The sequence below is a fragment of the Lasiodiplodia theobromae genome, assembly GCF_012971845.1.
Source record: "Lasiodiplodia theobromae strain AM2As chromosome Unknown scaffold_5, whole genome shotgun sequence".
Taxonomy (NCBI): Eukaryota; Fungi; Ascomycota; class Dothideomycetes; order Botryosphaeriales; family Botryosphaeriaceae; genus Lasiodiplodia; species Lasiodiplodia theobromae.
This window is the reverse complement of record NW_023336541.1, coordinates 68756-93996: the sequence shown is the minus strand read 5'-3', so window position 1 is coordinate 93996 and position 25241 is coordinate 68756. Positions and strand designations below refer to the sequence as shown.

The following is a 25241-nucleotide window of genomic DNA, read 5'->3' as shown; positions in this document are numbered from 1 at the left end:
GACCAAAAGCAGACCCCCACCGGAACACCGAACCGCTAAAAAGCCGTATCCATCGCGCTGCCCTCCGGCAAGCCCGGCGACGCGCCAGGCACCCTACTCAAGCTGCTCCGCGAACGCACGCTCCTCGGATCATCCCCCATCTCCATGGCACCGCTCAGCACGCGGACGACCTTGCGATCCTTGACCGTCTTGGCCGTCAGGACCTGTGCGGGGCACACCACAATCTCATCATCCCCCTCGCCGAGGTCGTCGCCCTTCTTGACGACGAGCGGGAACAGCACGATCTTGACGACGGCACGCAGCTGCTCGAGCTCCTCGTTCGACGACGTCTCGCCGGAGCGCTCATTCATGAGGGCGGCGTTGAAGTACACCTTGCGCACCAGGTCGCCGTTGGTGTCGTACTCGGGTTGCAGCGGCGGCAGCATGATGTACTCGGCGCGCTGCGTGCGCATCTCGATCGACAGGTTGACGGCGAGGCGCAGCACGTTGCGCAGCGACTCCTGGATCTTGTCGGCCAGGTGTGACGGCGGCGGCAGCAGGCTGGCCAGCGTGCCGAAGATCTCCTGCACCACCGCTTCCGTGTCCTGGGCGCGCTGCCGCTCAAAGTGCGCGCGCTGCGAGAGGAGCGTGAGCGTGATGGCGCGCCACTGGGCGACGGCGCGCGGTGGGCCGACTTCGGTGAGCGTCTTCTCGAGCGCCTTGAGCTTCTGGCGTTGCTCGCGGTCCATGCCGAACAGGTAGCGGGTGAAGACGTACTCCCAGATCATCGTCATCACCACCGACATGAAGACGTCCCTCCGCCTGACGCGGTCGGCGAGAAGCATGTCGACGTCGGTGCCATCCAGGATGGCGTTGTCGAGACGCGTCTCGATCTTCTCGTCCTTAACGTCCGTTGACAGGCGGCAGGCTCGGTTGTCGGAGAACTTGGAGAAGCGCAAGACCCACTGTTGGACGTGCTGGCAGAGCTGCTGGCAAGCAGTGTCGAAGTAGTCTTCGTCTCGAACAGTGAGGAAGCTGTCGCCCTGTTTGGTCTCGAGTACCTGTCGCTGCAGAGTCTTGACTTGCTCGGTGGCATCGGCGAGCTCTTCGTGCAGACGGTTGATTTCGGCATCTCTGTCCTTCATGGCGTTCTTGATCTCCTGGCGGACGACATCCTCCATGCCAGCCGATAGAGTGCTGTGTTGAACTCGAAGTTGCTCGAGTGCGCGCTCTGCTTCTTGCCATCGCCGCTCGTGGCTTTGCGTCTCGGCCTGAAGCGTGGCATAGCGCTGGTTGGTGTCGTTGGTGAGATTCCGATTCGCATCGCTCAAAGCGGCGTTCACTTCATTGAGACGAGCAATCTCTTGGCGGAGGTTGTGCAGTATCTCGCTGATCTGCGCGATCTCCGCATCCTTGGCGCGGATTTGGGCGTCACGTGATTCGACCGCCTCTGCTACCTGACGATCCTGATTGACGTTGGCATCTTGCATTGCCTCTTCTGCGCGGGCCTTGGCCTCTTGCAGCAGACGGTTCTCCGAGGCAAGTTGGTCGAGTCGGGTTTCGAGATCCATGATGTGCATGCTTTGGCGCTTGCGGACGCTGGGCGGGCGCGTGGGCGACAGTGGAGTTCCTGGTGCATCGCCCCAGCCCTCCTGCGAACGCGTCAGAATTGCAAAATCATCAATGCCGGCGGCCGGGTCACTTACGTAGCTCTGGGACATGTCGAGGGCGCGGCCCTTGCCCTTGTCGCGCACGCGATCGTATGTTGACGGGCCGGCGCGGGTGGGCGACGTGATGGTTGCTGAGGTTGCGGGCGATCTAGCGCGCGCCTTGGCCTCGGCAAGCTGCGATGCAGACCGCAGGTCACCTGACACAACCCGGTCTACCCTGCGCAGCGGAGGTGTCTCGGACCGCGCGCTGATTGAACTGGGCGACCTCATCTGCTCGGGCGTCTTGATTCGAGCGAAGATGCTGCCTGCGTGGCTGCCAATCGACCGGTCGCTGACCACGCTGGACGGTCGCTGCTTCTCCACGAACGGGTCTCCGATGCTTCCTGCCCGCTCTCGTACCACGAAGCTGGCATTCCTGGAATTGGCCGTAGCTTGATCTTCATCTGGATGTCCTGGCGAAGACTGCATTTCGTCGCGCAGGCTCTTCCCGGATCCGAGGCTGCGCCTGAGGGACTTGACTCCATGATCTGGCATACCCACGTCCGAGATAGGCCGGCTTTGCTTGTGGACAGCGGGGTCGTCGGGACTATGCTCGCGGATCGGCTCAAGGGAGATGCTGGAAGACTTCAAATGTCGCGACGGCGTCGTGCTTGGCTGTGGTTTCTCGGGCGTCTGCTGCGTCGGATCTCCAAAAAGGGATTCGCGAGGTTCTTGTGGCAGCTCCCGTGCCGCCGAAGGTGGAGAAGAGGCCATACTCACGGGTTCGCCGGGCGTGTCTGGTTGTTTCAACGGAGTGTCGAGAACTGAGCCTGCCGATGGTGAGGACTGGAACAAAGTGGATGACCGTGCCTTTGTGGTTGTAAGAGACTCAGTAGGAGATGTAAATGGCGTACCTTGTGCTGCATTGCTGTCGGGAAATGCAGGGCTGGTTCGTTCCACTGGAGTTACTGTCGGAGCGGCTTCCTGGTTATTGGCATCTTCCATGGGAATATTTTCAGTCGATTCACCCTGTCTGACAGACGTCTCCCATTCAGGCCCTGTTTCCACATCAACTCGCATTGGTGCGGGCGGAGAGACCTGCTGTTCGTCCTCAATCGGAGTGTGATCACCTTCGTGGAAGCCGCTATCCCTTACCAAGCTGCGGAACGTGGGTTCGCTGTGAAGGATTGGAGTGTCGTTCATGTTGACCGCGCTGTCTCTGTTTGGCAGATCCGCCGGGAATTCCCACGTGGGTTGTTGCATGACATGTCCAAGACCGCCGAGACGGCGATGCGGTTCCGTCCCCTTCTCCCTCTCAATGCTACGCTTGCTGTGCAAAGGAGAGCTTCTTCGCAGCCTCTCAAACGACCCACGTTCGCTCACGAGAGAAGATCGCGAACCCCTCTTTTCAAGCGAGTCGGTGGGGCTAGACTCAGCTGGTCTCGGTGGTGGAACTTTGCGCTTCACCCTTTCGAGACCAGGGAAAAGGTTCGCAATCCTACTGCCCTGGCTGTCAGCTGGTGACGGCACTTCTTGCTCAACGGGCTCTTGCTTCGTGTTGAGCTCGGGAAGCGCGATAGGCGGTTCTTCGAATGCCCTGACGTGGGTTGGCTCCTGCAGCCTCTGCTCCCCTTCCATATCAACTGCCTTCTCATTCACTTGCCACTGATCCACCATCTCCTGGACAGACATCCGCTTCGCTTGATCATTCTTCCTGTTCCATGGAAAATCCCACTCCTGGTTCAATTCCATTCCTCTCTCCGCAGTAGGCTCCTCATGTTGCTTTTCAAGCATTTGGACAAGCGACCCTGCCTGGGCAGGAATCTCAATTGGCGTCTCTTCCTCCATCTGATCTGCCCAAGCCGTCGAAACCGGGGCAGTTGAAGCCGATGTTGTTGTCTGCTCAATTGGTGTCTGCTCACCAGACTTGTTGCTTGCGGCTTTCTTTCCCTTCTTGCTCCTCTTTCTAATCGGAAGAGCCCACTCATTTTGCACAGCAACATCCGGAGAGACGCTCCTCTCGGCCGGAGCAGCATCTAGCGAGGGTCTGTCGTCCTTCGCCTCCACAACCACAGAGCCAGTCTCGGGAGCTGGATTCTCAACAGCGGTGGGCACATCCGTGGGAGCCTCGACCGCCGGAGACTCAACAACTGGTTCCCGACTCTGTTCGTCTGCAGGAGGAGGCTGAGGTTCTTCGACAATATCCTTCGGATGTTCAACTTCTCCGGGTGACTGCTCGGTCACAGAAAGATGTTCTTCGATAGTAGCTTTAGGCAATACCTCTGGAACTGTGCGACCAGCTTCATCCTGAGGGACATCGCTGACCGGAGTGGGCTGCTCTGTGGTCTCGAACTGGCTCTTGTCAGCCAGTTCGGGTTCGGGGCTGGCATCCTGACTCTTCTTCCCCTTCTTTTTCTTTGGCCTTTTCTGGAAAGGGAAGAATTCATCAGACACGGCTTCCTTTGCAGAATCAGGGGACGGCGTTCGTCTGTTGAAAGTGGGGTCGTCCAGGACGGAAGCCATTGCGGCAGCGAAGGCTGGATCATGACTTGGAGCATCTTCCGCCATCGGTTCTTGGCTAGGCGAGGCGGGAGTAATGACTTCCTTTATTTCCTGGTCTCCTTCGATGTCCTGGGTCGCCAAAGCCTTCTTCTTTTTCTTGTTCTTCTTCGGCTTGATCGACGTGAATTCAACGTCGCTATCGGCCTCAAGAGCGGAGCCCGGGGGAGTCTTGCGTTCGTGGAAAGTAGGATCATCGAGAACAAGGCTAGGGTCGAAACCGGAATCCTGCAAGCCCGCTGCCAAGGTGGCTGCAAAGTCAACATCGCGTACAGGAGATCCAGAACGCTTCTCTTCGGCACCAGAAACTGGTTCGGCAACCTCCTTCGCTTGATCTTGTGTTGACGGCTCACTTTCAGCAGGCTTAATGTCGGCAGTTGCAGCTTCAGCAACAGGCGCGATTTCAGCTTCTGCGCCTGGCTCTGCCGGGATTCCCTTCGATTCGAGAATTGGCTGCTCAGGAACTGGCTCTTCCACAACCGGCGTTTCAGCGCCAGAGCTTTTGCTTCCCTTCTTCTTTTTCTTTTTGCTCTTCTTGACCGGGGCGAACTCCTCGGAAGGATCCACCTCCGCCGGCGCCGAAGCAGGCTCAAGAGTCGTAGCATCGACATCCCTCGAAATCTCCAAGGGTGGGCTGACGACATCTTCAGCCGGCGCATTAGCTTCCAGCTGTTCCGTCGGTGGCGCTTCCATATTTTCAAGCACAGCAGATGGGCCTTCAGGAATTTCTTGAGCAACATCGGGCGGTGCAGTGCTAGGGACAGTGGTTATGGATGGCGTCTCGGGAACGCCGGGAGCATCTTCAAACGCAGGCTCGGTTGACTTTAAGGGCTCAGGAGCTTGTTCTTCGCGCCGCGAATCGGCAACAATGTCAGCCAAAATGCCAGCGGCAGCTGCGAAGCCAAAGGACGGAGCTTTGAAGCTGGGTTTCTTGTCTTCGCCGTCCAGCCATGTTGTTGTTGGTTCCGTAGAGACTGGTGCCTTGTCTTCTTTCGGAGGTTCGAAATCGAGCGAATCCCGTGTGCCAGTTTCCGGTAATGCAACGTCACGAGCGACATCTTCGGAAGTGATCTTCTCCGTAGTGTGAGGCAAGGCAGATTCTTCAGTCAAAGTCTTGTCGTTTTCAAGAGCTCTGTCCTTCACCTCTTCCGCGCCCTCATGCTTAGCCTCTGCTGATGGCTCTGGTTGAGCGGTGGAGCTTTCCGGTTCCGGCTCCTCGGGCTTTGAATCAGAGAGCCCTGCGGCCATGATACTGGCGGCATCGGCAAAGCTGAGTGGAGGAACAGTAGGCTCTGTGTCATGCTCAACCTTCGGAACATCTTCCTCGCGAGGGACCTCCTGTGTAACCGCGTCGTCGAGGGCCGAGCTGGTCTGAACTTCTGGCGAGTCGTCCACTGAAGCAGCCGCTGCCGCAGCAGCAGCAGTGGCAGCAGCCTTCTTCTTCTTTTGCTTTTTCTTGTCCTTTTTACTCAAAGGGATGCTGAACTCCTCATCAGGAACGGCATCGATGGGCGTGGACTCTTGCGGCTCTTTTGGCTTGTCTTCGGGCTGAGATTCACTGACGGCCTCAGGCACGGGCTGCGGCTCGCTGATGGCCTCCGACTCGGGTTGTGATTCTTTGACGATTTCAGGTTCAAGTTGGGCTTGTGAAAGTTCAGCTGGCGGAGTGGAGACAGTCTGTTGCTTGCCCTTTTTGCCTTTCTTGGACTTCTTCCGCGTTGGTACAGCCCACACATCTTCAGGTTGTGCTTCCTGTGGTGTTTCATGAACGGCTTCGATTTCCTGTGTAGAAGGTTCATCTTTGGTGGCGGGTTCTGCAGCAGGAAGAGCTTTGTCTGCCTCTTGTTGAGTTTCGGCTTCGATAGGCAAAGAGGGCTCCTGGTTGGGAAGCTCGACAGAAGTGGGAATATCTTTCAGCTCGTCGCCGAAGGTTTTCGGTTCTTCAGTGAGGTAGACCTCATCATTTTGCGTGTCGGCGGTGATCGGCACAGACTCTTCAGTTATGGGTGCAGTCTGCTCGGCGACATGAGCGGGCTCCTCAACGATGGGGCTAGCCGTGTCCAAAGGCACCGTGGGTTCTTCGACGACGGTGGCAGGCTCATCAACGACAGGTGGTGTATGGGGGGTAGAATCCCGCTTTCCCTTTTTGCCCTTCTTCTTTTTCTTGATTGGAAGATCCCATTCATCCTCGCCCGCCTCCTGAGGGGTCTGGACGTTCGCAACCTCCGCCACGGCTGGCTCAGAGGATGAAGTTTGCTGGACAAGGTTTTCCTCAATGGAAGCTTCGACAGGCTGTTCCACGACAGGTGCTTCTGCGAGCTGCTCCTCCACAGCGGGTTTGTCCAATGGCTCCTCAACCAGACCTTTTTCAGTGATGTCTTCCATTACAGGCTCGACATCCGGTTGCGGCTTGACATCCTTCGATTCCGGAATTTGCTCCTCGACAGCCTCGACAACAGGCTCCTGGGTCAACTGCTGCGGCTGCTCGCTCGGAACCAAATCGACGTCCGTGCTATCTGAGACCTGCTCTATGGCAGCTTCAATCGGCTCCTCGAGCACGGGCTCCGCAACCGCTTGTGGTTGTTCGCTTGGCACGACCTCGACGCTTTGATCTTCCGCGGGCTGCTCCTCCACCTTCTCCTCCACGGCCGGAGGGGCATCATCAAGAGTGGGCAGGGCCTCAGAAACCGATCCTTGCTTTCCCTTCTTCGCCTTCTTTTTCTTCTTCTTGGAAGAAGTCGGAGCAGGCGCCCACTCGTCCTCAGCATCGACCTCACCAATCTCCTTGGGCTCTTCGACTGCAGGAGGCACCTCAGGGCCGACTTCGGGCTGCAAGGACTCTGAAACAACTTTAGGTGGTACTTCTTCCGCCTCCAGAATTTCCTTGGGTTCTTCTACCGGGGGAGCCTCGAAGACGTTCTCAATCGCGCTGGGCTCAGCAACAGGTTCTGCCGTCGGCGGCGTGGCAGACTCTTCGAGGGACGCTTGCTTGCCCTTCTTCTTCTTTTTCTTGCTTGCCTTCCTCGTTGGCACGGCCCAAATGTCTTCAGCGTCGGCCTCCTTCGGTTGCTCCGGAGCAGTCTCAACTTCGGTGGGCTTCTCCGTGAGAACATCGCTGATCGGCTTGACATCAGAAGATTGCTCCTCGCCCGGCAGTTCTTGAGAAGCTGGAGCTTCTGTGACCGGAACAGAAGGCTCAAGAGGCGCTTCAGCGCTTGCGTTCTCTTGTGCGACCTCTGTTGGAGTATCATTGTTGTCTTCCAGCGATGTTGGCGCGGTTTCCTCAAACTTATCATCACGATCACCAGCCCGTTCCGGCAAGTCTTTCTCAGGAGCGACTGGCACCTCCTCTGGCTGCACAACCTCCTGCACTATGTCGGCGAAGCCCTTCTTCCCCTTCTTGCCCTTCTTCTTCTTGGCGGGAAGGGCCCACTCATCCTCACCAGCTTCAACAGGGGCTGCTGGTTCGCTGGAAGGTGCCGTCAAGTTTTCGCCCGTTGGTTCGGCGGGAGCGCTCTCCAAAGCAGTGCTCTCGACCGCGCGAACATCCTCGATGGGCTCGGCAACAGGCTGAGGAACTTGTTCTACCTCTTTCGGAGTTGAAGAAATGGAACCCTGCTTCTTTCCTTTCTTGCCTTTCTTGTTCTTCTTTGCTGGCATGAAGGCCCACTCCTCTTCGGCAGTGGTCTCAAGTACAGCAGGCGAATCAGCTGGCTCCTCGACCAGAGGCTCAGCGATCTGCAAGGGCGCCTCGACCTGCTGCTCAGCTCCAAACTCGATGCCCTTCGGCGGTTCGTCGGCAAGTTCAGGTTGCAGTAGTGAGACCGGCTGTGGGTGATGCGCGGAAGGTGCTGTGGGATCCTCAGTCCAAGCGTTCGCGTCTCGTGGCACTGATTCAGTAGTCTCCAGAAGTGGAGTCGCGGTGCTGGAGATCTGTTCATCAGTGGGCACCGCTTCTCCCTCTGCCGGCTCCTGACCGGTGGGAGCGGCGCCACGCTCATCGCCCTCCTTGTCATTTTCCTTGGAATGAGTTGGCAGTTTCCACTCGCCTGCATAAAGCGGTGTCTCATCACGTGACTCGTCTGCCAGCGGATTCGAGAGATTTTCCTCGCTTACGGGAGCGGCGGGGTCGATGGGCATCGACGCGGCCGGGGTAGCGGGGCCACGTAAATCATCTGCAACGCTGGCTGGCTCGCCCGAAGCCACGGGCGTGATTTCACTCGCAGCCTCGACATTTTCCACACTAGGCTGCAGTTGGTCCACTGTGACAGCCGACTCGCCCTGCGTTTGCGACGTCACCGTTGAAAACTCTTCAGCGGGCGTTGCCTCCAGTTTCGGACTTCCAGGCGCCGAAGATTCGATCGGTGTTTGGGCCACAGAGCCTCGCTTCTTCTTTTTCTTTTTGTCTTTCTTCTTGCTCTTAGCGGGAGTAGACCATTCGTCGTCAGGCTGAGCTTCGATAGCAGCAGATGATTCTTGACCCAGGGTTGGTGTTTCTTCAGCAGGGGCTTCCTTGGCAAGTTCGGGTTCGAGCGTGTGCTGAGGCTCTTCGATCGCTTTGTCATGAACTTGCTCGACTGCGGGAGTAACAGGAACCTCGGAAGCAAAGCTGGGCTCCTCAATATCCGAAGGCAATGGAAATTTCGCAGCTTCCTCGGCGGTTGTGGGTTGCACTGTTGACACCGGCTCTTGGAAGGCCTCGTTCTGCTCAGCCTCCTCAAAAGTTGAGGATGGCAGCACGGAAGTAGGCCCCTCAGCCAGCTCTGGCCCTTGCGTACTTGAATGACCAAGGTCATGAGAGACTTCATGCTCCAAGTCCACCGTGCCCCGCTCTGTTTCCGCATCGGCTACAGTAGCAGCAGTCGTGCCCATTTCTGGCAGGTCGCCTGGCTCGCCAGCGGCTTGGATGATTTCCGCCGGCTGCTCCGAAATACCAAATTGCTCCATGGCACCCGTGTCATCAGCAAGTTCGGGGACGTCGCGCTCTGCCGGTGTTGGCGGCTCGGTGATGTCCACACTCGATTGTCCAGATGCTTTCGCTTTCTTGTTCTTTTTGCCTTTCTTTTTCTTGGACGGCTTGACTGACCATTCCTCTTCTGGCTGCGTCTCATGGATGATGGTGGCTTGTTCGCTATCCTGAGGAACCACGAGTGGGTCAGTAGAAGGCTGGATTTCAGTGTGTGACTCAGAGACCGATGCGACATCAGACACAGCAAGCTCAGGCTGTGTCTCTGAAACAACAGGAATGCTCTCACTCTCATGATGTGGTGCAGGTGGCCCATCGAAAGCTGGGCCTTCAGCAGGCGCTTCAGGCGCTTCCGCAGTCTCAGAAGGAGCAGCTTCGCGGGAAGCATCAAATGTAGCGGATGTCGCGGCATCTTCAGGTTGCGTGGAAGACTCCCCCGGTAGATGAATTTCGTCGTTTGACTCAGGCACGTGGGGATGCTCAGGGAAAGCAGCAATTGGGAGTACTACTTCAGAAACCTTCTGCACCAGTGGGTCCTCGGTAACTCGTGGTTCGATTTCCATCGCCCGCTCGGCCTCGTTGAATTCCTGGAGCTCGTCCTCAGGCATGGACAGCTGCTCAGCAAGCTCTCTGTCGTCACCCTCAGGCAAAGGAACATTCGCGCCAAAGAAGTGGCGTGGTTCTTTCTCTTGCACCTCCTCGACGACAGGCTCTGTTTCCACCGCCCTTTCGGGCTCTTTGTAGTCATGGGGTTGGTCCTCTTGTACGTGCTCGACTACGGGTCCAGCCTCAACAGCACATTCAGCTTCCGGGAGCTCCTGGCGTTCATCTCCGGGCAAGGTCAACTGTTCGGCCAGATTTTCATCGGCGCCCTCGGGCAAGGGCACATCAGCACCGAGAATGTGGGCAGGCTGTCCCTCTTGAACTTCTTGTACTACAGGCTTCACCTCCATAGCCCGCTCAGCCTCCTTGAACTCCTCACGTTCGTCCTCCGCCAATGGAATCTGCGCATCTTCATCGTGGCCCTTTGGCAAAGGTACGTCAGTCGCGAAGAAGTGGTGGGGCTGTTTCTCTTGAACTTCTTCGACAATGACTTGAGCAGCAGATTCCTCCGGGGAAGGAACAATCTCCTCTTCCTGCGCTTGCTTCGTCAAGGGAACGGCGGAGATCTCGGTCTTAGGGCCAGCCTCAAGGGGCACCTCTTCAACTTGCGAGGGGATGACCATCTGCTCTGAAGGGGGCACATGTTCGAGGATGTCAGTCTTCTCGGTGATGGCCGGTTGCTCCTCCGTTTTCGGTTCTGCAAGTTCCTGATCATTATCTGCGTCGGGCAGAGGGACAGACGCAGCAGGCAGCGCCTGCTCTTGGTCGGCTGTTGCTGCTGTTTCGGCAATCACATCCTGAGGCAAATCTTTGGAACTTGAGTGCTCAAGATCTACCTCCACCGGAGCCTCGCTGACAGGTTCCTCAGATACTAGCAACTCGAGAGACTTGGCTAGTTCTGGCTCGGGGATAGCCGCAGGCTCTTGCACAACCTCTTCAACAGGGGTGATGACTGCTTCTGCTGGGCTTTCGGAAACGCTCTTGCTACCCTTCTTTCCCTTCTTCTTTTTCTTCTTCGATGAAGATCGAGACAACACGGGTGCAAACTCTGCTTCTGGCTCAGCTTCGACGACATCAGCCGGCGCTGCTTGTTGCTGCTCCGCACTTGGCACTGTCTGCTCTTCGAGATCCGCGGATGATGAAGGCTGGGCAACCTCTGGTTCAGCTGGCTGGACGGCAGCAGTGCCCTCCTCCAGCACCTCCTGCACCCCCCGCTCGTCCACCACCGGCACAGCAGGTATGTCCTCACCCACCGATACAGGCTTCTCTTCGCTGGGCGCAAGTTCAATGGCGGGACTTGGTTCTTCCAATGCAGGTTCCGGAACGGTCTGTTGGGGCTCTTCTTTAACCGGTTCACTGCGCTTCGCCTCTTCGACACTCAACGTGGCCGAAGCCGGGTCTTCAATGGGCGTAGCAAGTCCCGAGCCACTGCTGCTCTTCTTCCCCTTCTTCTTCTTTTTCTTCGAAGATACGACGGGTGCGAATTCAGCTTCTGGATCCACCTCAGGGACCGGAGTGGACACCTCACCAGCAGTAGTGGTGTCAGCCGGGATCTCACGACTTTCTGAAACGGACTCAGGAATGCTAGGTTCAGGCTGTTGGGTAACGGTCTCAGCTGGCTGAGGCTCTTCGGTAATAGGTTCGATGTGTACCGGAGTCTCGACAACTGGCTCTTGAGCAATAGGCTCCTCAAAAGCAGACGCTTCAACAACCGGCTGCTCAGAGACTTGTTCTTCGGCGACCGGCTCTTTGAAAATTGGCTCCTCGATAGCCGGCTGATCAACGACCGGAGGTTCCAGAATCTGCTCCTTCTCAACAGCCTCTTCGACGACCGGCCCTGACTCAACTGGTGTCACCAGCCCCGCACTCCCACTTCCACTCTTCTTCCCCTTCTTCTTCTTCTTTTTCTTCGACGAAGCGGACTCAACCGGGGCAAACTCATCATCCGGATTGACCTCCCCAACGGCCGCAGGAGTAGTCGTAGGGGCCGTCTCCTCAACTGCCGGAAGCTCATCGACTTTTTCTTCGCCGACGCCAATATCGCGTTGCGCCTCCTCGACGCCAACGACGGCGGGGTGGTCTTCAGTCGGAATCGGGGTCTCCTCGACAACGGCCGGCGGTTCTTCAACCGGTGCTTGCACCTGTTCCTGCTCCTGCAGCGGCTTCTCCTCAACCGGCGTAGCAAGGCCGGAGCCAGAAACAGACCCGCCAGCGCTACTTCCCTTCTTCCCCTTCTTCTTTTTCTTCTTGGACGAAGAGCGAGACAGCACGGGTGCGAACTCGGCCTCGGGATCGACCTCCTCCTGAACGGGCGCAGCGGTGGTGACGGGGGGTTCTTCTTGTGCTGTGACATCCTCTGCGGCGGCGGGTGCCGCTTCTTCGCTGGCAACGGTATCCGGAACGGTGACTGGAGTGGTGGTGGTTTGCTCGAGGGATTCGGACGGCTGCTGCGGCTGTTGGTGCTCCAGAACGCCAGGATCTTCGACGGTCGTGAGATCCTGAACGACAGATTCTTGGTCTGGAGTAGCTTCCCGAACGACAGCCTCCTCCACAGGCAGAGACTGTTGGGCAGCGTCATCCTTGACCAAAGCCGGCTCTTGCTCAGCTTCGGCGTCCGCAACAGCACTACCCTTTTCCAGCGATGGAACCTGCTCATCCACCAGGACCTTCGGCGCTTCAGGCTCCACCCGCTCAGCACCCTTCTCGGGCTCTTCAACCGCTGCAAGCGGCTGCCCTTCCGTCACTGCCACATTCTCCGGCTCTAACGGCGCCTCGAGACCCTCGGCTTGACCAGCCTCAGGGAGCGGCACGTCTTCAGGCGGCACATCCCTCACGTCCTCAGCAGCAGTCGGCAGGGCTTCCTCAGGACTAGCAGTATCAACAGCAGTCGGCAGGACTTCCTCAGGTCCAGCAGCGGCAGAGGCAGTAGGAGGCTCCGAAACGACCTCGCTCACCGACCCGCTCTTGCCCTTCTTCCCCTTCTTCGCCTTCTTCTTGCTCCCCTTCCTAGACAACAGCGCACTGGGCACTTCAGCGACAGGAGTCTGCACCCCGCTCTTCTCGCTCTCATCGACCTTTTCCGCTGCTGCCGGCGTCGGCTCCGTCTCGACGTTCGACGGCGAGGCGCCATTGTCCTCGGCGAACCACGCATCAACCGCGTCCTCCGTATCCCTCTTCCTCGCCTCGCGCACCTGCTCGGGGCTGAGCTGGGCAGCAGAAGCATCGCCGCCGTCATCCTCCGGAGAAATGGTGCCGAGCTTCGCCGCCTTCTTCCCCTTCTTGCCCTTCTTCGACGAAGTGCGGGTCAGCAGGGCAGGGCGAGTGGTGGCGGAAGTTGAAGACGGCAGCTGCTCGGACTCGAGCTCCTGCCGCTCGCGGTCCGCTTCAGCGGCGGCGCGGGCCTCTTCGATGGCGGCGTCGTCCGGCTCGCCAGCCATGAAGTCGTCGAGGATGTTGGAAGTTGGCTGCTCTTCGACGGTCGGCTCGGGGAGAGGGGCAGCGACGGTGGTGGATACGGGCTCTTCGACGGCCGTGGCAGATTCAGTTGTCGTCGGCGTTGTGTGGTCGTCAATCGAAGCGGGCTCGACAATCCCTCGAGACGCGCTGGGCTCCTCAGCAGCGATGCTGGAAGCGGATGGTTCCTGATCCAGTCCTTCAAGCTTCGGCTCGTCGCCAGGCGCACGCCCCGCAGCATCCGAAGGCTCCAAAGGAGCTGCGGGCTCGATTGAACGCGTCTCCGCAGCAATAGCAGACGGGAACGGCGGATGTCCCTCGATAGCGGTCACAGGTTCCTCGCGACCGACAGTCTCAGGCTCTTCCACAGCCGTAGGCAGAACGACCTCTTCTCTCACCTCCTGCGCACGCTCTTCCGCCTCAGCAACCTTCTTCGTCTCATCCTCGCGTCTCTCCTTCAACAACGCGTGCGCAACGAGCCCCGCGGCTGCCGCACCACCAACCATCGCCGCCGCAGCAGCCAGAGAATCAGAGCTCTTACCTTCATCATGTGCCTTCTCCTCAGCAGCTGCAGCCAACGCCTGCTCCGCCTCCAATCTCTGCGCAGCTGCAGCAGGCACGTCGAAGACATCATCATCCTTCGCCACATACTCCCACGCCCTCGGCGTGCTCTGCTGGCTGCCCAAAACGTCGTCTCCAACAGCCCTGGACGCGCCCGTATCGATGCGCAAGCCAGTGTGCCGCCAGTCCGGCAGCGGCGAGCGCGGGGCAGCGGTGCTGATGCCATCATCGCCCTCTCCCTCCGTCGCGCTGGCGTATCCGCTCGCGCCGACGCTGCTCTCGCTTGGCGGTGCCTCGCCGCCAAAGAAGCTCGTGTCTCCTTCGCCGTCGTCGACGTCCTCGACCGCGCTCGCCCACTCCTCGCCGCTCTCCTGGCTGACCGACGGGCTGCGGCTGCTCGGCAGCGTTGGCAGGTCTTCGACCTGCAGCTCGCCTTCTTTGCCCCTGCTGCCTCTGCGCGAAGCGTTGCGCTCGACGAGGTACAGCGGGCGGAAGGTGCCGCCGCTCTTGAACTCGGTCGACGGCAGTCTCTTGTGCTTATGCTGTTGCTGTGATGGTTGTTGCAGCATCGGCGGCGTCGCCAGCGTGCCGAGCGGGTCGGTCGCAGGCGCGGTCGGGCCAGCGTTCTGGGGCGAGACGGGCGACCTGGGTGCAGAAGTAGCACCCTGTCCACCTGTGCTGGCGCGGCGGCTCTGATGGGAAAGGAATGGGATGGGGACGGCGGTCGTGCTGATGGGCCTGGACGACGCGGGACTGCCGACTTCGCTGCCGGGGCGAGAGCCGAAGCCTCTGAAGTGCAAGGGCACGGCTGTCGCAGACGTCTGCCGCATGCTCTGCAGACTGGGCGTGCGTTTCCTGCTGCTGAGCGGCTGTGGTGTGGCCGCTGCATCAGGGCTGCCGGGCCTAACTTTTGGAAAGCTAATAACGTTATCATCGGCGGCAGTATGGCCGGCAGTAGCAGCGACAGCTTCTTCGGTCGGAGAGGTGGAGCGACTGCGCGGTAGAGGGGTGAACATTGGCATTGCATGTTCAAGTTCGTCTTGATGTTCGAAATGAGCGGCGGCGATGGGGACGTGGACGGTGGGCAGGGGAGGTAGACGCTCGGATTCACCTCTTGCCCGAAGCCCTAAAAAAGACTCCGCGCCGTGGAAGGTGTTGCGTTTGTCACTACTGCGAGTGCTCGCGTCGGTGATGATGTCGTCCTTTGTCACGAGATAATTTAGCATGTCTTCTTCCCTGTCGTCGATTGCGTTCGGCGATATAACGTTGGAGAGAGAAACGGTATGACCACCATTATCAAACGAAGGAGAGTTTGAAAGTTCGTCTGAATGAGGTCGGAGAGAAGTAGAAAGAAACGGCTGCTCTGAAGGCGTCGTATGTACCTTGTAGTGTCGGGAATATTCCATACCTGAGTCGTCTCTGCTACCGCTCAGTCTCTTGTCGCGTCTGCCGCTCGTGCTTGAGACCACAGAGCGACTGTCATCGTCCGATCCGTACAAAGAGCCATGAGTGGAGCTGCGATGCTTTCGTCTCCTGTGCTTGTGGTCATCCACATCGTTATCGTCGCGGGCCCTTTCGTGAGACCTGGTGGAGCTCGTTTCGGGGAGGCTCTCCTTGGACTTTCCGAAGATGCTTGAGAAGAGACCCTTCTTTTCCTTGTCCTTCTTCTTATCGTCGTCGCCGTACTTCGCTGGACTCGATACCACGGAGGCTTCATCATCAAACTCACCCTCACGCTTGGACCTACGCTTGTGTCTGCGCCGCTCCGGGTCGTCCCGGTCAAGTACGTCGCCCGGATCGGAACGAGCATCGCGATCGCGAATAGAATCATCGAAGAGGTCGCTCTCACGCTTCGACCTCCGGTGCTTGTGCTTCCTCCGCTCGTCGTCCTCATCGTCACGGAACTCAGAAACGACAGACCGGGAGTCATCGTCGCCAGTCGACCGATGCTTGCGGTGCTTGTGCTTGCGGTGGCCTTCATCGTCGTAGCGGCCCTCAGAAACGGTCGATCGCGTCTCGTCGTAAGTGCCATCCGAGCGCTCACTCTCCCGGCGGCGGTGATGCCTGTGCTTCCTCCTCCCTTCCGAGTCGCGTTCGTCCGATGCGACCGACCTGTTGTCCGGATCTTCGCTCCTGTGCCTGTGGTGGTGCCTGTGCTTCTTCCGCTCACCTTCGTCCTCCCAAGCGTAGCCGCGCTCGGGGTATTCCTCCTGCGCTGCCGGCGAGCCGTACGGATCATGCGGCAAGGAAACGCCAGCCTCGATCGGAAACTCTTCCGGCTCGTCATAGATGTAGTGCTTCTGCCGCGAGCTCTTGTCTCCGGTCGGCGACCAAGGTGGCGAGTCATCTTTCGGCAGAGGAACATTGGCTGCTTCGAACGACTCGCTTGAGATCTTCGACAGGTCCTTAGCGGCCGCTGCGGTAGCGGCGGCGGCAGCGGCAGCGGCATCCATGCCCACGTAGTCATCGAATGCAACCTCAGACCTCAGTGGACTTCCAGCGCTGCTGCCCACTCTACTACGCCTCTTGCCCTTCTTCGACGGTTGCTTTGTATCCGCAAGCTCGTCGTAGTCATGGAACGCTGTGCTTGGAATGGATCGGGCAGGTGAGTCTACAGGATGTTGAGCAGTAGAGGCATGGTCGCCATTCGAAGTTGTGGGATACGGCACAGGGCCCGAAGGCGGTGATGGAGCACGAGGCATTTGCTGCGAAGGAGTCGTAGCAGCCCAAAGGTTATCAGGCTCAGACTCCTTACGCTTGGAGTCAGCAAGCCCGCCAGCAACGATACCAGCTGCCGTCGCGAAGCTGAAAGGCGCAGCTGAGCTGGGTTGGTGGCCAGCATCAAGACTGCGACGGCGAGACATGTCCTCGGGGACTTCCGGCATGCGGGTCGGGGTTATGCCCACGTCGGACTTGGCGTCGCGGCTCTCATCAGTGGTGGGTGGGTACGAGTAGCTGGGCTCGATGTCGCGAGGATCACGGTCGACGCTATCCCGCTTCTTTTTCTTCTTCTTGTCCTTCTTGCTGGTGCTGACGTCTTCCCAAATTTCTTCTGCCTTTGGCTCCTCGGCAGGAGTGGAAGGCATCGAAGGGCTATCCTCGCGGCTGGAGCTCGCGCGCTTTGCAGCCTTGTCGCGCTTCTTCTTGTCCTTCTTGCTAAGCGGCGCATCCCAGCCACCTTCGTCGATCTTCGACTCCGACTCGACCCTGGAATCCCGGTCAAGGTCCTTCACGGAACCGGTAGAAGAAGTCAGGTCTTCTTGAGTTTCGGTACTGGCACGCTTGGCCGCCTTATCCCGCTTCCTCTGCTCCTTCTTACTGAGCTTCGGTTCGGTCCACGACGAAGTTTCCGCTTCCTTCAGAGGCTCTTCGTCGTCCCAGCCGCCAGGCATGTGTGGCTCGGCCTCCCTTGGCTTGGAAGCAATGATCTCCTCCACCGGCTCGTCTACAATCTCTTCAACGAAGCCATGCTGACCAGGTCCAGCCTCCGCGCCAGGACTGACATCGTAAGCCGCAAAGCCAGGCACCGTCTCGAAGAAAGGCGTCTGGTACTTCTCATCGCCAGGGGTGATGACGGTGGGGGTATGTTCAGGAGAGGTAGATTCGATCACTGGACGGCCATCATCCACAAAGCGCTTGATCTCCTCCACGGGGGACTCGGTGTCAGGGCCCCAGCCTCTGATATGATCGTGAATATCAGGGCGGTAAGTTGTCCGCTCCGTGCCCGAGCGAGGCGATTCTGCCTCGACGACGATCTCATCATGGCGATGCTGGTCCGCGTACGCCTGGTCGCCATGAAGCACCCAGTCTTCAGGGAGATGCCTGTTCATGTCTTGCTGGGAAATGTAGTGCTCGCGGAAGCTCTCTGGAGTCTGCGCCTCATAGTGGTAGGTCTCGTCCTCGCCCCAGGTGACGCTGGTCCTCTTGCGCTGCTTCTCTTCTTTCTCCTTCTCCTTCTCAGCTTCCTTGATGGCCTCGTCGACATCCTTCTTCGTCTCCACGTTGGGTGACGACGGTCCCGAATGTTCACCCCTAATGCTGCCAGCAATGCTGACCGGCGGAGTCGGCTCGATAAGATTGAGCGTTGGGACACTATGATATCTGGCGTCCTTGTGATCATCGCCGTGCCTGGTAGCCGTGAAGTTGTACTGAGGCTCATAGGGTGGCTGGACAACGACGTAAGGCGAGTGGCGGACCTCGACGTCCGCATCAGGGCTATGGCTAACCCTGCTTGACGGCGAGCGGTCGCGGAGCTCGGGAGGAGCCCAGAAATCCTCCATCTCCTGCTTGTTGGTGGGTCCTCTCCAGCGCTCTTCGATGTCTGCCATAACCTTCTTTGCAGCGTTCCGCGCAATTTCCTCTTGACGTTCACGGCTCGACTCTCGGACCGTACCACCGCTGGTGTCCTTGTCCTTCTTACGGAAGTAATCAGGATCCATGATCTCTTCCTCGTAGAGGTGGTCGTCGTCGAAATCGATCTTGCTGGAGCGTTTCTCGTCGCGATCCTTATCGTGAGCAATGCCAGCGACAGCAGCGCCGGCAGCAATACCAGCCGCAGCAGCCACGGCAGGTTTGGTCCAAGAATGCTCTTCAGGCTCGACAACATCGCGCTCTCGAGCACGCAGCTCGCGATGGCGGGACTCAATGTCATAGTCGATCTTCTCTTCGCGTTCACGCTCGCGCTTCCTCAGAGCTTCCTCTTCTTCCTCACGCTTGCGGTTGAGGTCGGCCTCGTAGATCTCGCGCTCCAGCCTCTCACGCTCGCGCGTAGCGGCTTCGTGCTCCAGTCTTCTCCGCTCCATCTCCTGTCGCGCAGCAACTTCTCTAGCGGCCGCCGCTTCAGCAGCCTCGGCGCGCTCACGCAAGATGCGCTCCGTCTCGCGATCGAGATCGGCCTTCTCCTGGGCCTGCTGCCTCGCGCGTTCGCGGGCCTCCGCTGCTTCGGCCTCGCGGCGAGCAGCGGCTTCGCGTTCGGCCTGCTCCTGCAGGCGGCGTTCCTGGAGACGCGTCTCTTCCTCGATACGGCGGAGTCGCAAGTATTCGCGCTCGCGTTCACGCTCCAACTCGCGTTCCCGCTCACGTTCGAGGTCGCGCTCGCGCTCCCTTTGCCTCTCCCGCTCCCGCTCAATATCGCGCTCAATCTCACGTTCGTGTTCGCGCTCGCGCTCCTTCTCCATCTCCCTGTCCTCCTTCTCCATCTGAGCCCTCGTCAAGTCAAAGCCGACCGTCTTCGGCGAGTCGACCCTGGTCGAAGGCGAGCTTGCCCTCCTCCGCGAAGTCGACGAAGATCTGCCGTGGTGCGCTGCCGCAATGACACCAGCGGTCGCCGCAGCAGCAGCACCCGCGATGGCGAGGTCGCGCCTGGTAGAGCTACTGTGCGTGGGCGAGGAGGCGCGCCTAGGTGACATCGGAGGTCGCTCCGCGTACTCGGAGTGCCCGGGGTGGCCGGGAAAGCTCGTGGTTGGAGCCTTGCTGCTCGCACCGCCGGAGAAGACGGGCGGGCCAGAAGGAGCCGTGTATGTGGTGGTCGGGGCCCAAGCAGCTTGGGAGGTGTACACCGGGGCATTGGATACCGGCACGATAGGCTGAGGCTGCTGGAGAGGAACGGGGCCAGGTCGAGCCGTTACGAGCGGTTGGCCGTACTGGCCCTGCTGCTGGGAAGTGACGGAAGCCGTGCGGCGGATGGCATCAAAGGAATTAGGGTCGGATGTGGCCACGGGATCAACCGTCTGTAGCGGGGTGGGAACGCTGCTGGCGCTGCTCCTGCCATCGGCCGCAGCTGCACCAGCGAGGCCTGCACCAATGCCAACGCCTGCGAGACCAGCACCGGCTCTCAGGCTGTCTTGAGACTTGTGCTTCTTTGCGTCCTTCTTGCTGCCCCATCTCCAGCTCCACTTGTCGGTGCCAGAAGCGTTGGATCGGAGGCTCTCAATGCTCTTCCGGCTTTTGGGACCAAAGTCACCAAAGGCAAGACCGGAATCGATGCTAGAAGTGTCGCTCTCATCCTCTGAAGCCGACTCCCAGCCCTCCTCATCCGAACCCGAGCCCACGTAAGAACCAGGCATGCGGGTGCGGTCGCTTGAGTGTCTGGCACCGTGATGCTTTCCGCCAGAGCGCACGGAAGCTAGATCTGACTTTCGTTTACTGCGGTGCTTGTCACGGCCGTTCGCCGCAGCCAGAGCTGCAGCAGTGGCACCAAGGCCAATCAAAGTGGCGTTGAGCTTCTCGTCGGAGTTGCGACGCTTCTTGCGTCCGCTGCTGCGGCGTGAAAGTGTGCTACTACGCCGAGACAGAGTGCTGCCACCGTACATCAGACCAGACTCTATAGACGAGGTAGATGAAGTGGACGAGTTTCCAAAATTAAAGAAGCCCTTCTTCTTCTTTGCATGGGCCTTCTGGCGCTTGGTGGGCGTGATAGGGGTGGAAGAGAACATGCCGCCGAATACACTGCCAGTATTCTCCTTAGCCGAGCGGTGCGATTTCGTATCGTCATAGCGCGAAGCCGATGAGATGACAGAGTGGCGAGTGCTGTGGCGCTGGTCTTTCTCTCCCAAGCCAAAGAAGGAAGCCGAGCTAGAGGGCTCCTCAGTGTGGTGCTTGCGAATGACATAGCCAGGCGGAGGCGACCTGGAGTGACTCCTACTGCGACGTCGCGCAGCCGCGCCAGCTACAGAAGCTCCAAGTGCGGCACCGGCGGCTGCAGAGAAGAGCCCACTTTTCCTATCCCTCGAATGTGACCGGGACTCGGAGTGGTGATGGACAACCTTGTATTCTTTCCGATCAGTGGTATAGCTTCGGCTCACGCGGGAGTCTCTCGATCTGCTCCTGTGGCGTACAACACCGCGTGAAGTCACACTCCGCCTGTCTCTCGAGCCACTCCTACTTCTCGCACTCAGAGATGAACGCGAAGAGCGGTGTCGCCGACCTGACTTTGCACTGTAGGTATCATCGAAATCTTGGTTCTGCCACCATAGAGCTTTGCCGACCTTGGCTATGCCGTAGCCAGCAAGACCTTTGGCGACCCAAGAGTGACTCTTGCTCTTGTGCTCATCGTCTGATGAGGAGTAGCCGTAACGGGATCCTTTGTCGACACGAGAGTGACGAATTGAGCCACTTGAACGACGGTGAGGGTGAGAGTGAGAGTGGGGGTGAGCGTGATAATGGTGTTTGCGAGGCGCCATCGTCGGAGGCTCAGTTGGGTCGAAGCAGTGGCGACAAACACCAATGTATTCAGTGTACTCCTCCATCTTCCGCACATCCTCGTAGTCCTTCCACCAATCCACAATCTTGTCGACGGGCCCACGCTGCTTTTGTCGCATGGCCATACCGAGGTCAGAGTATGCCGGAACTTGCGCGGGGTAATGGTTGCCGTTTGGTGGAAGCGATGAGTGTTGGTGTTGATGCTGATGAGCGTGATGTTCGTGTAGGCCGTACGCACCAGCCGCCAATCCAGCTGCGCCCGCAGCGTAGAGACCTGCGTTAGAGTGAGAGGAGTGCTTACCTGACTTGCTGGGCTTGCTGGTGGCGGTGGACTGGGCGTAGGCCGGTAAACCGGGTTCTGAGTCGGCATACATTTGTGTGGAGGTTCCGACGGTTGACGGCGTGTAGTACTGAGAATCTCCAACGTGATGGTTGGAGCCTTGTTGGTAGAAGGTAGTGCTGCTAGAGCTCTGGTGGATGCTCGTGGAGTGGTGAGATGAGCTTCCATGGTGTGAGCTGCTTGAATCGTGGCCAAGTCCATAGCCTAAAGCCGCGCCTCCAACAGCGGCAGCCGCAGCGGTGGACATCTTGCCATGCATGGAGTTTGGCCGTGGCGGCTTAGCCGGTGGTTCTTCTTCGAAGCTGCCTGGCATGGATAGCGGCCTAGGTGGCTTTACGGGGGGTCTGTCACCGTTGGTACTAGGGGTTCCGTAATACTGGGCTGCAGCACCTTGGCCGGTCTCTGTGGGAGGGTTTGGAGCGGCGGATGGTGAGATCAGGTGTGGTTCGGTGCCAGCAATGACGCTTGGCGGATCGGGACGGACGCCAGGCTGATATTGCACTGACTGGCCTTGATCCCCGTAATAGTCAGAGGCGAGACCGGATCCACCCTGTTGTGAGTTGGGGGGCGGGCGGTATGGGTAGGAAAAGTCGGTGGGATTTTGTCCAGGAAATTGACTTGCTACATGTGCATCCATTCGCCCGTAGCCGGGAGAAGCTGGGACAGTGGTTGACTCTCCGTACGGGGCGGTGGTATACTGAGACACGGCCGGGCTACTCATTGGGAGATCATAAGCACCACTGCTGTGGCCAGTAACGTCTGCAGCCCGCGGGAGCACTGGCTCATCCACGATCTCCGAGAGTCTCCTACCACTCTTGGGGCGCGTCTTTGACTTCTTCCCAGATTCCTCCTTCTCCTTGTCCCGCTTGTCCTTGCTATCCTTCGAGTCCCTCTTCTCCTTCCTCCTGTGTTCGCGGTCGCCGTCCTTGCGGTCTCGTTTGCGGTCGCGACTGGAAGAGCGGTCACGGCGGCGCTCTGAACGCTCGGAGCGGAGGTCTTCGTCACGGTGCCTCTCTGATCGCGTAGAGCGGAGATCGTCGTCGCGACGCCTGTCGGAACGCACGGAGCGATAGTCGTCATCATCGAAGCCACTGCGCGAGGGGGCAGCTCTCTCGGATTTCTGGTCGTAGTCTCGAGCGGTAGCGTAGGAACCAATTGACGAGACGGAGGGAGCGGGCTGCGCATAGCTATTGCTTCGAGAAGACAAGGTCGGGGGATAGTCACTGCGATCCTCGACGCGTGAGGGAGGGTTACGCGCGGTGGAGGACGAGACTATCGACTCGGCGCGGCGGCGCGACGACGAAGAGCCGTGCTCTTTGCGGCGACCGTCGTGCGACGAGGCGTCGCTGCTCTTGCCAGTGATCTTGCTCCACATGGTTGCGCGATGGAGCTGCGATGATGGGGTGGCGAGAGCGGTCTATGCAGGAAATGGACTGAATTACTCTTGTCTGGGTATTGGGTTGCTGTTTTGGGTATCAGGCTTCAGGTCGTAAGTCGTAAGTCATAATATGGTACAGTGCTGGGTGAGAGCGCGTCGCCGTCCGTGTCGCAGCAGCCGTCGTTGGTCGTTCCTTCAGCTCGCGCGCTGGCCGGTGCAAGGTGTTCGGTGTGCGCTTTTGCGAGAGTTGCGATCGTTCAGCCGAGGGCGAATGAGAGCTGCAGGGCGCGGCGTGTTGTGGTTGGACGCGGGCTGGGGACGCACAGAGCTCGGATCGCCAGCTCAGAGCGGGTCGGTGATCACGATGCGGCCCAGCCACCGAATTAAAATCCGGAGAGCCGCACCATCCCGACAATCAATTCCACACGTGAAAACGTGATATCAGCCCTACTGCTGAGACGTGCCAAATAATAGCATTCGATTTATCTGTCTTGCTGCTCTGCCAAGTATCGCCGGACCCTGGTGTCGTTCCCGCGCCAGCTGAAGCTATTGGAGCCACAAGAGACCCCCGCTTCTCCCTTGCGCGCAGCCAACTGACCGGTCGTCTGCATATGTAGTAATTTACAAATTCAGAATGGTATGCCTCGTCATTCCGCATATCGAAAAGCTCCCGCCATTGCCCAGATCATGCAAAAAACATGCGCCAAACGCCCGTCTAGGCCACCGTTTGCCTCGCTCCGTTCGGCCCTTTTCTAGAAGGGCGATCCCGTCGACATGATACGCGCCCGCAGCGCCTCTATCTGTGCGCGGTCGTTTGGTGGCAAAGATGCGATTGTCTCCGGCGTCATGGCCATGACCTGCCGAATCAATGCCTGTTGATCCAGGGGCACCTGCGGTTGCGCAGGCTGCTGCTGCATCGGCATCGGGGGTTGTTGATAAGGATTGCCGACGGGAGGCGTGGGGACGTTCATCACACCACGGCTCGCTTGTTGAGGTGGGTATCCGGGGAAGGCCTGGGGCGGCATGGGCGTAGCAGCAGGCTGTGGTTGGGGTTCTGCTTGCGGAATTGTTGCCGTGTCCACGACCGAGGTGAGGAGGGACTGGTCGATCAATCCAAGAAGAAGCAGAGCCTGAAAAATGGCAAAAGACAGCTGCGGTGCCTGTCTCAGCAGTTCAGTCGCCTTGGCCGGGTCGGTGGTGACCAGTCCCTTCATCTGCGAGAGTATATCCAGCAATTGTGGAGGCGGGAGGGTCTGAAGCGTCTTGGAGATGGCGTCGGGGCAAGTAAGGTTTGGCGGCACATCGACACCCGGTGGCAGTGGGGGGATCGTGTTAGAGGCCGGGGCATCCTGGCCGTTGGATGCGACCTGGGGCGGATTGTAGTTGGCTGGGGCGCTGTCGCCAGCGCCATTGTCGTTGGAGTAGTCAACCCTCAGCTTGCGGCCCATGAGCTCGTAGTCGTTGAGGTTTCGCACAGCGGAGGCGGCATCTTCGGCGTCGGAAAACTCAGCGAAGCCAAAGCCCTTGGGTCGGCCGGAGTCTTTGTCGTAGACGAGGCGAAAGTTGAGGACCTGGCCAACGCGACTGAGGGTTTCGGTGATGAGCTCCTCGCTCACACCTTCGCGCAAAGTCAGAAACGGCACACATGTCGCAGACTAAGTGTATGCGACTTACCATAGGGGATGTTGCCGATGAAGACGACTCTTCCGCCTTTCTCTGGAGGCATGGTGTAAGAGGCTGCTGGCGCAGCGCGACAAAAGCTCTTCGCTCACGGGTGCAGACCGATGGCGGCAGCTACAGCGATAATTCAGCTGGGTTGAACGGTGTATTGCCGGTGCGCGCTGACGTGTTTCGAGGTCGAGGGTAAGCAAAGAAGCTTTGAGAATGAAGCTCGCGAGCTCAAGGAAACTGCCCAGCAATTAAGAATTGGTCTGTGCTCGAGTCACCGCCCGCCGGCCCAGCTACTCTGACTTTCTTCTCGGCAGTATCCACACAACCCTTGCAAAGCGAAAAGAAAAGACACTTGACATCAAGATAGTTGAGACTTCTCTTGAGAAGACCCAAAGGATGACAACGCTTGTTTACGCCTCATTATCTACTTCGAAACTGCGGAAGTGTTCGCGATTCAGTCACAATCCTCCGCCAGTTGGCGTCCCACCATCCAGCTACCGGCCTTAGTGCCCGCCGACTTGGCCGTACCTTGCAGCTTCCTACTCGTATTCTAGCAACTACGGTCAGGTCTCGGCAATGAGGGGGCCTGCTCACTGCTGACATTGATTTTCTTCAGACCTTCCTCGCCCAAGAGCATCCCCGCAGTCAGCATTACGCTCGAGTGGGCCATGCGCTGCGATGCGGTCAACATGTTGTGTACGGGGAGCACCGAATAGGTGCGCTGGACGTTGATCAATTGCGTGCACCTACTTTGGCGCGGACGATTTCCGATTCGGAACGGGTAAGCGGCAATTGGCTTTATTGGACTTTTCTCGACTAATAGCTGTAAAAATACACTCTCATCAGTCAGACGCCGTGCGTGCGGTTGTCCCCATCCATTGG

General features: G+C 58.8%; 2 protein-coding genes across 2 annotated transcripts; both read right to left on the bottom strand.

Moving 5' to 3' along the window:
- Window positions 1–35: 35 nt before the first annotated feature.
- On the bottom strand, window positions 36–22685 carry LTHEOB_1877 (Involucrin repeat protein; the record flags this gene model as incomplete). The annotated part of the gene is made up of 4 exons (XM_035510626.1): window positions 36–1631; window positions 1686–2458; window positions 2543–8015; window positions 8079–22685. The coding sequence occupies 4 exons, from the start codon at window positions 22683–22685 to the stop codon at window positions 36–38; spliced, it is 22449 nt and encodes a 7482-aa protein (XP_035364817.1).
- Window positions 22686–23440: 755 nt separating this feature from the next.
- LTHEOB_1876 (Polyadenylation factor subunit 64) lies at window positions 23441–24414 on the bottom strand (the record flags this gene model as incomplete). The annotated part of the gene is made up of 2 exons (XM_035510625.1): window positions 23441–24306; window positions 24363–24414. The coding sequence occupies 2 exons, from the start codon at window positions 24412–24414 to the stop codon at window positions 23441–23443; spliced, it is 918 nt and encodes a 305-aa protein (XP_035364816.1).
- Window positions 24415–25241: the final 827 nt, after the last annotated feature.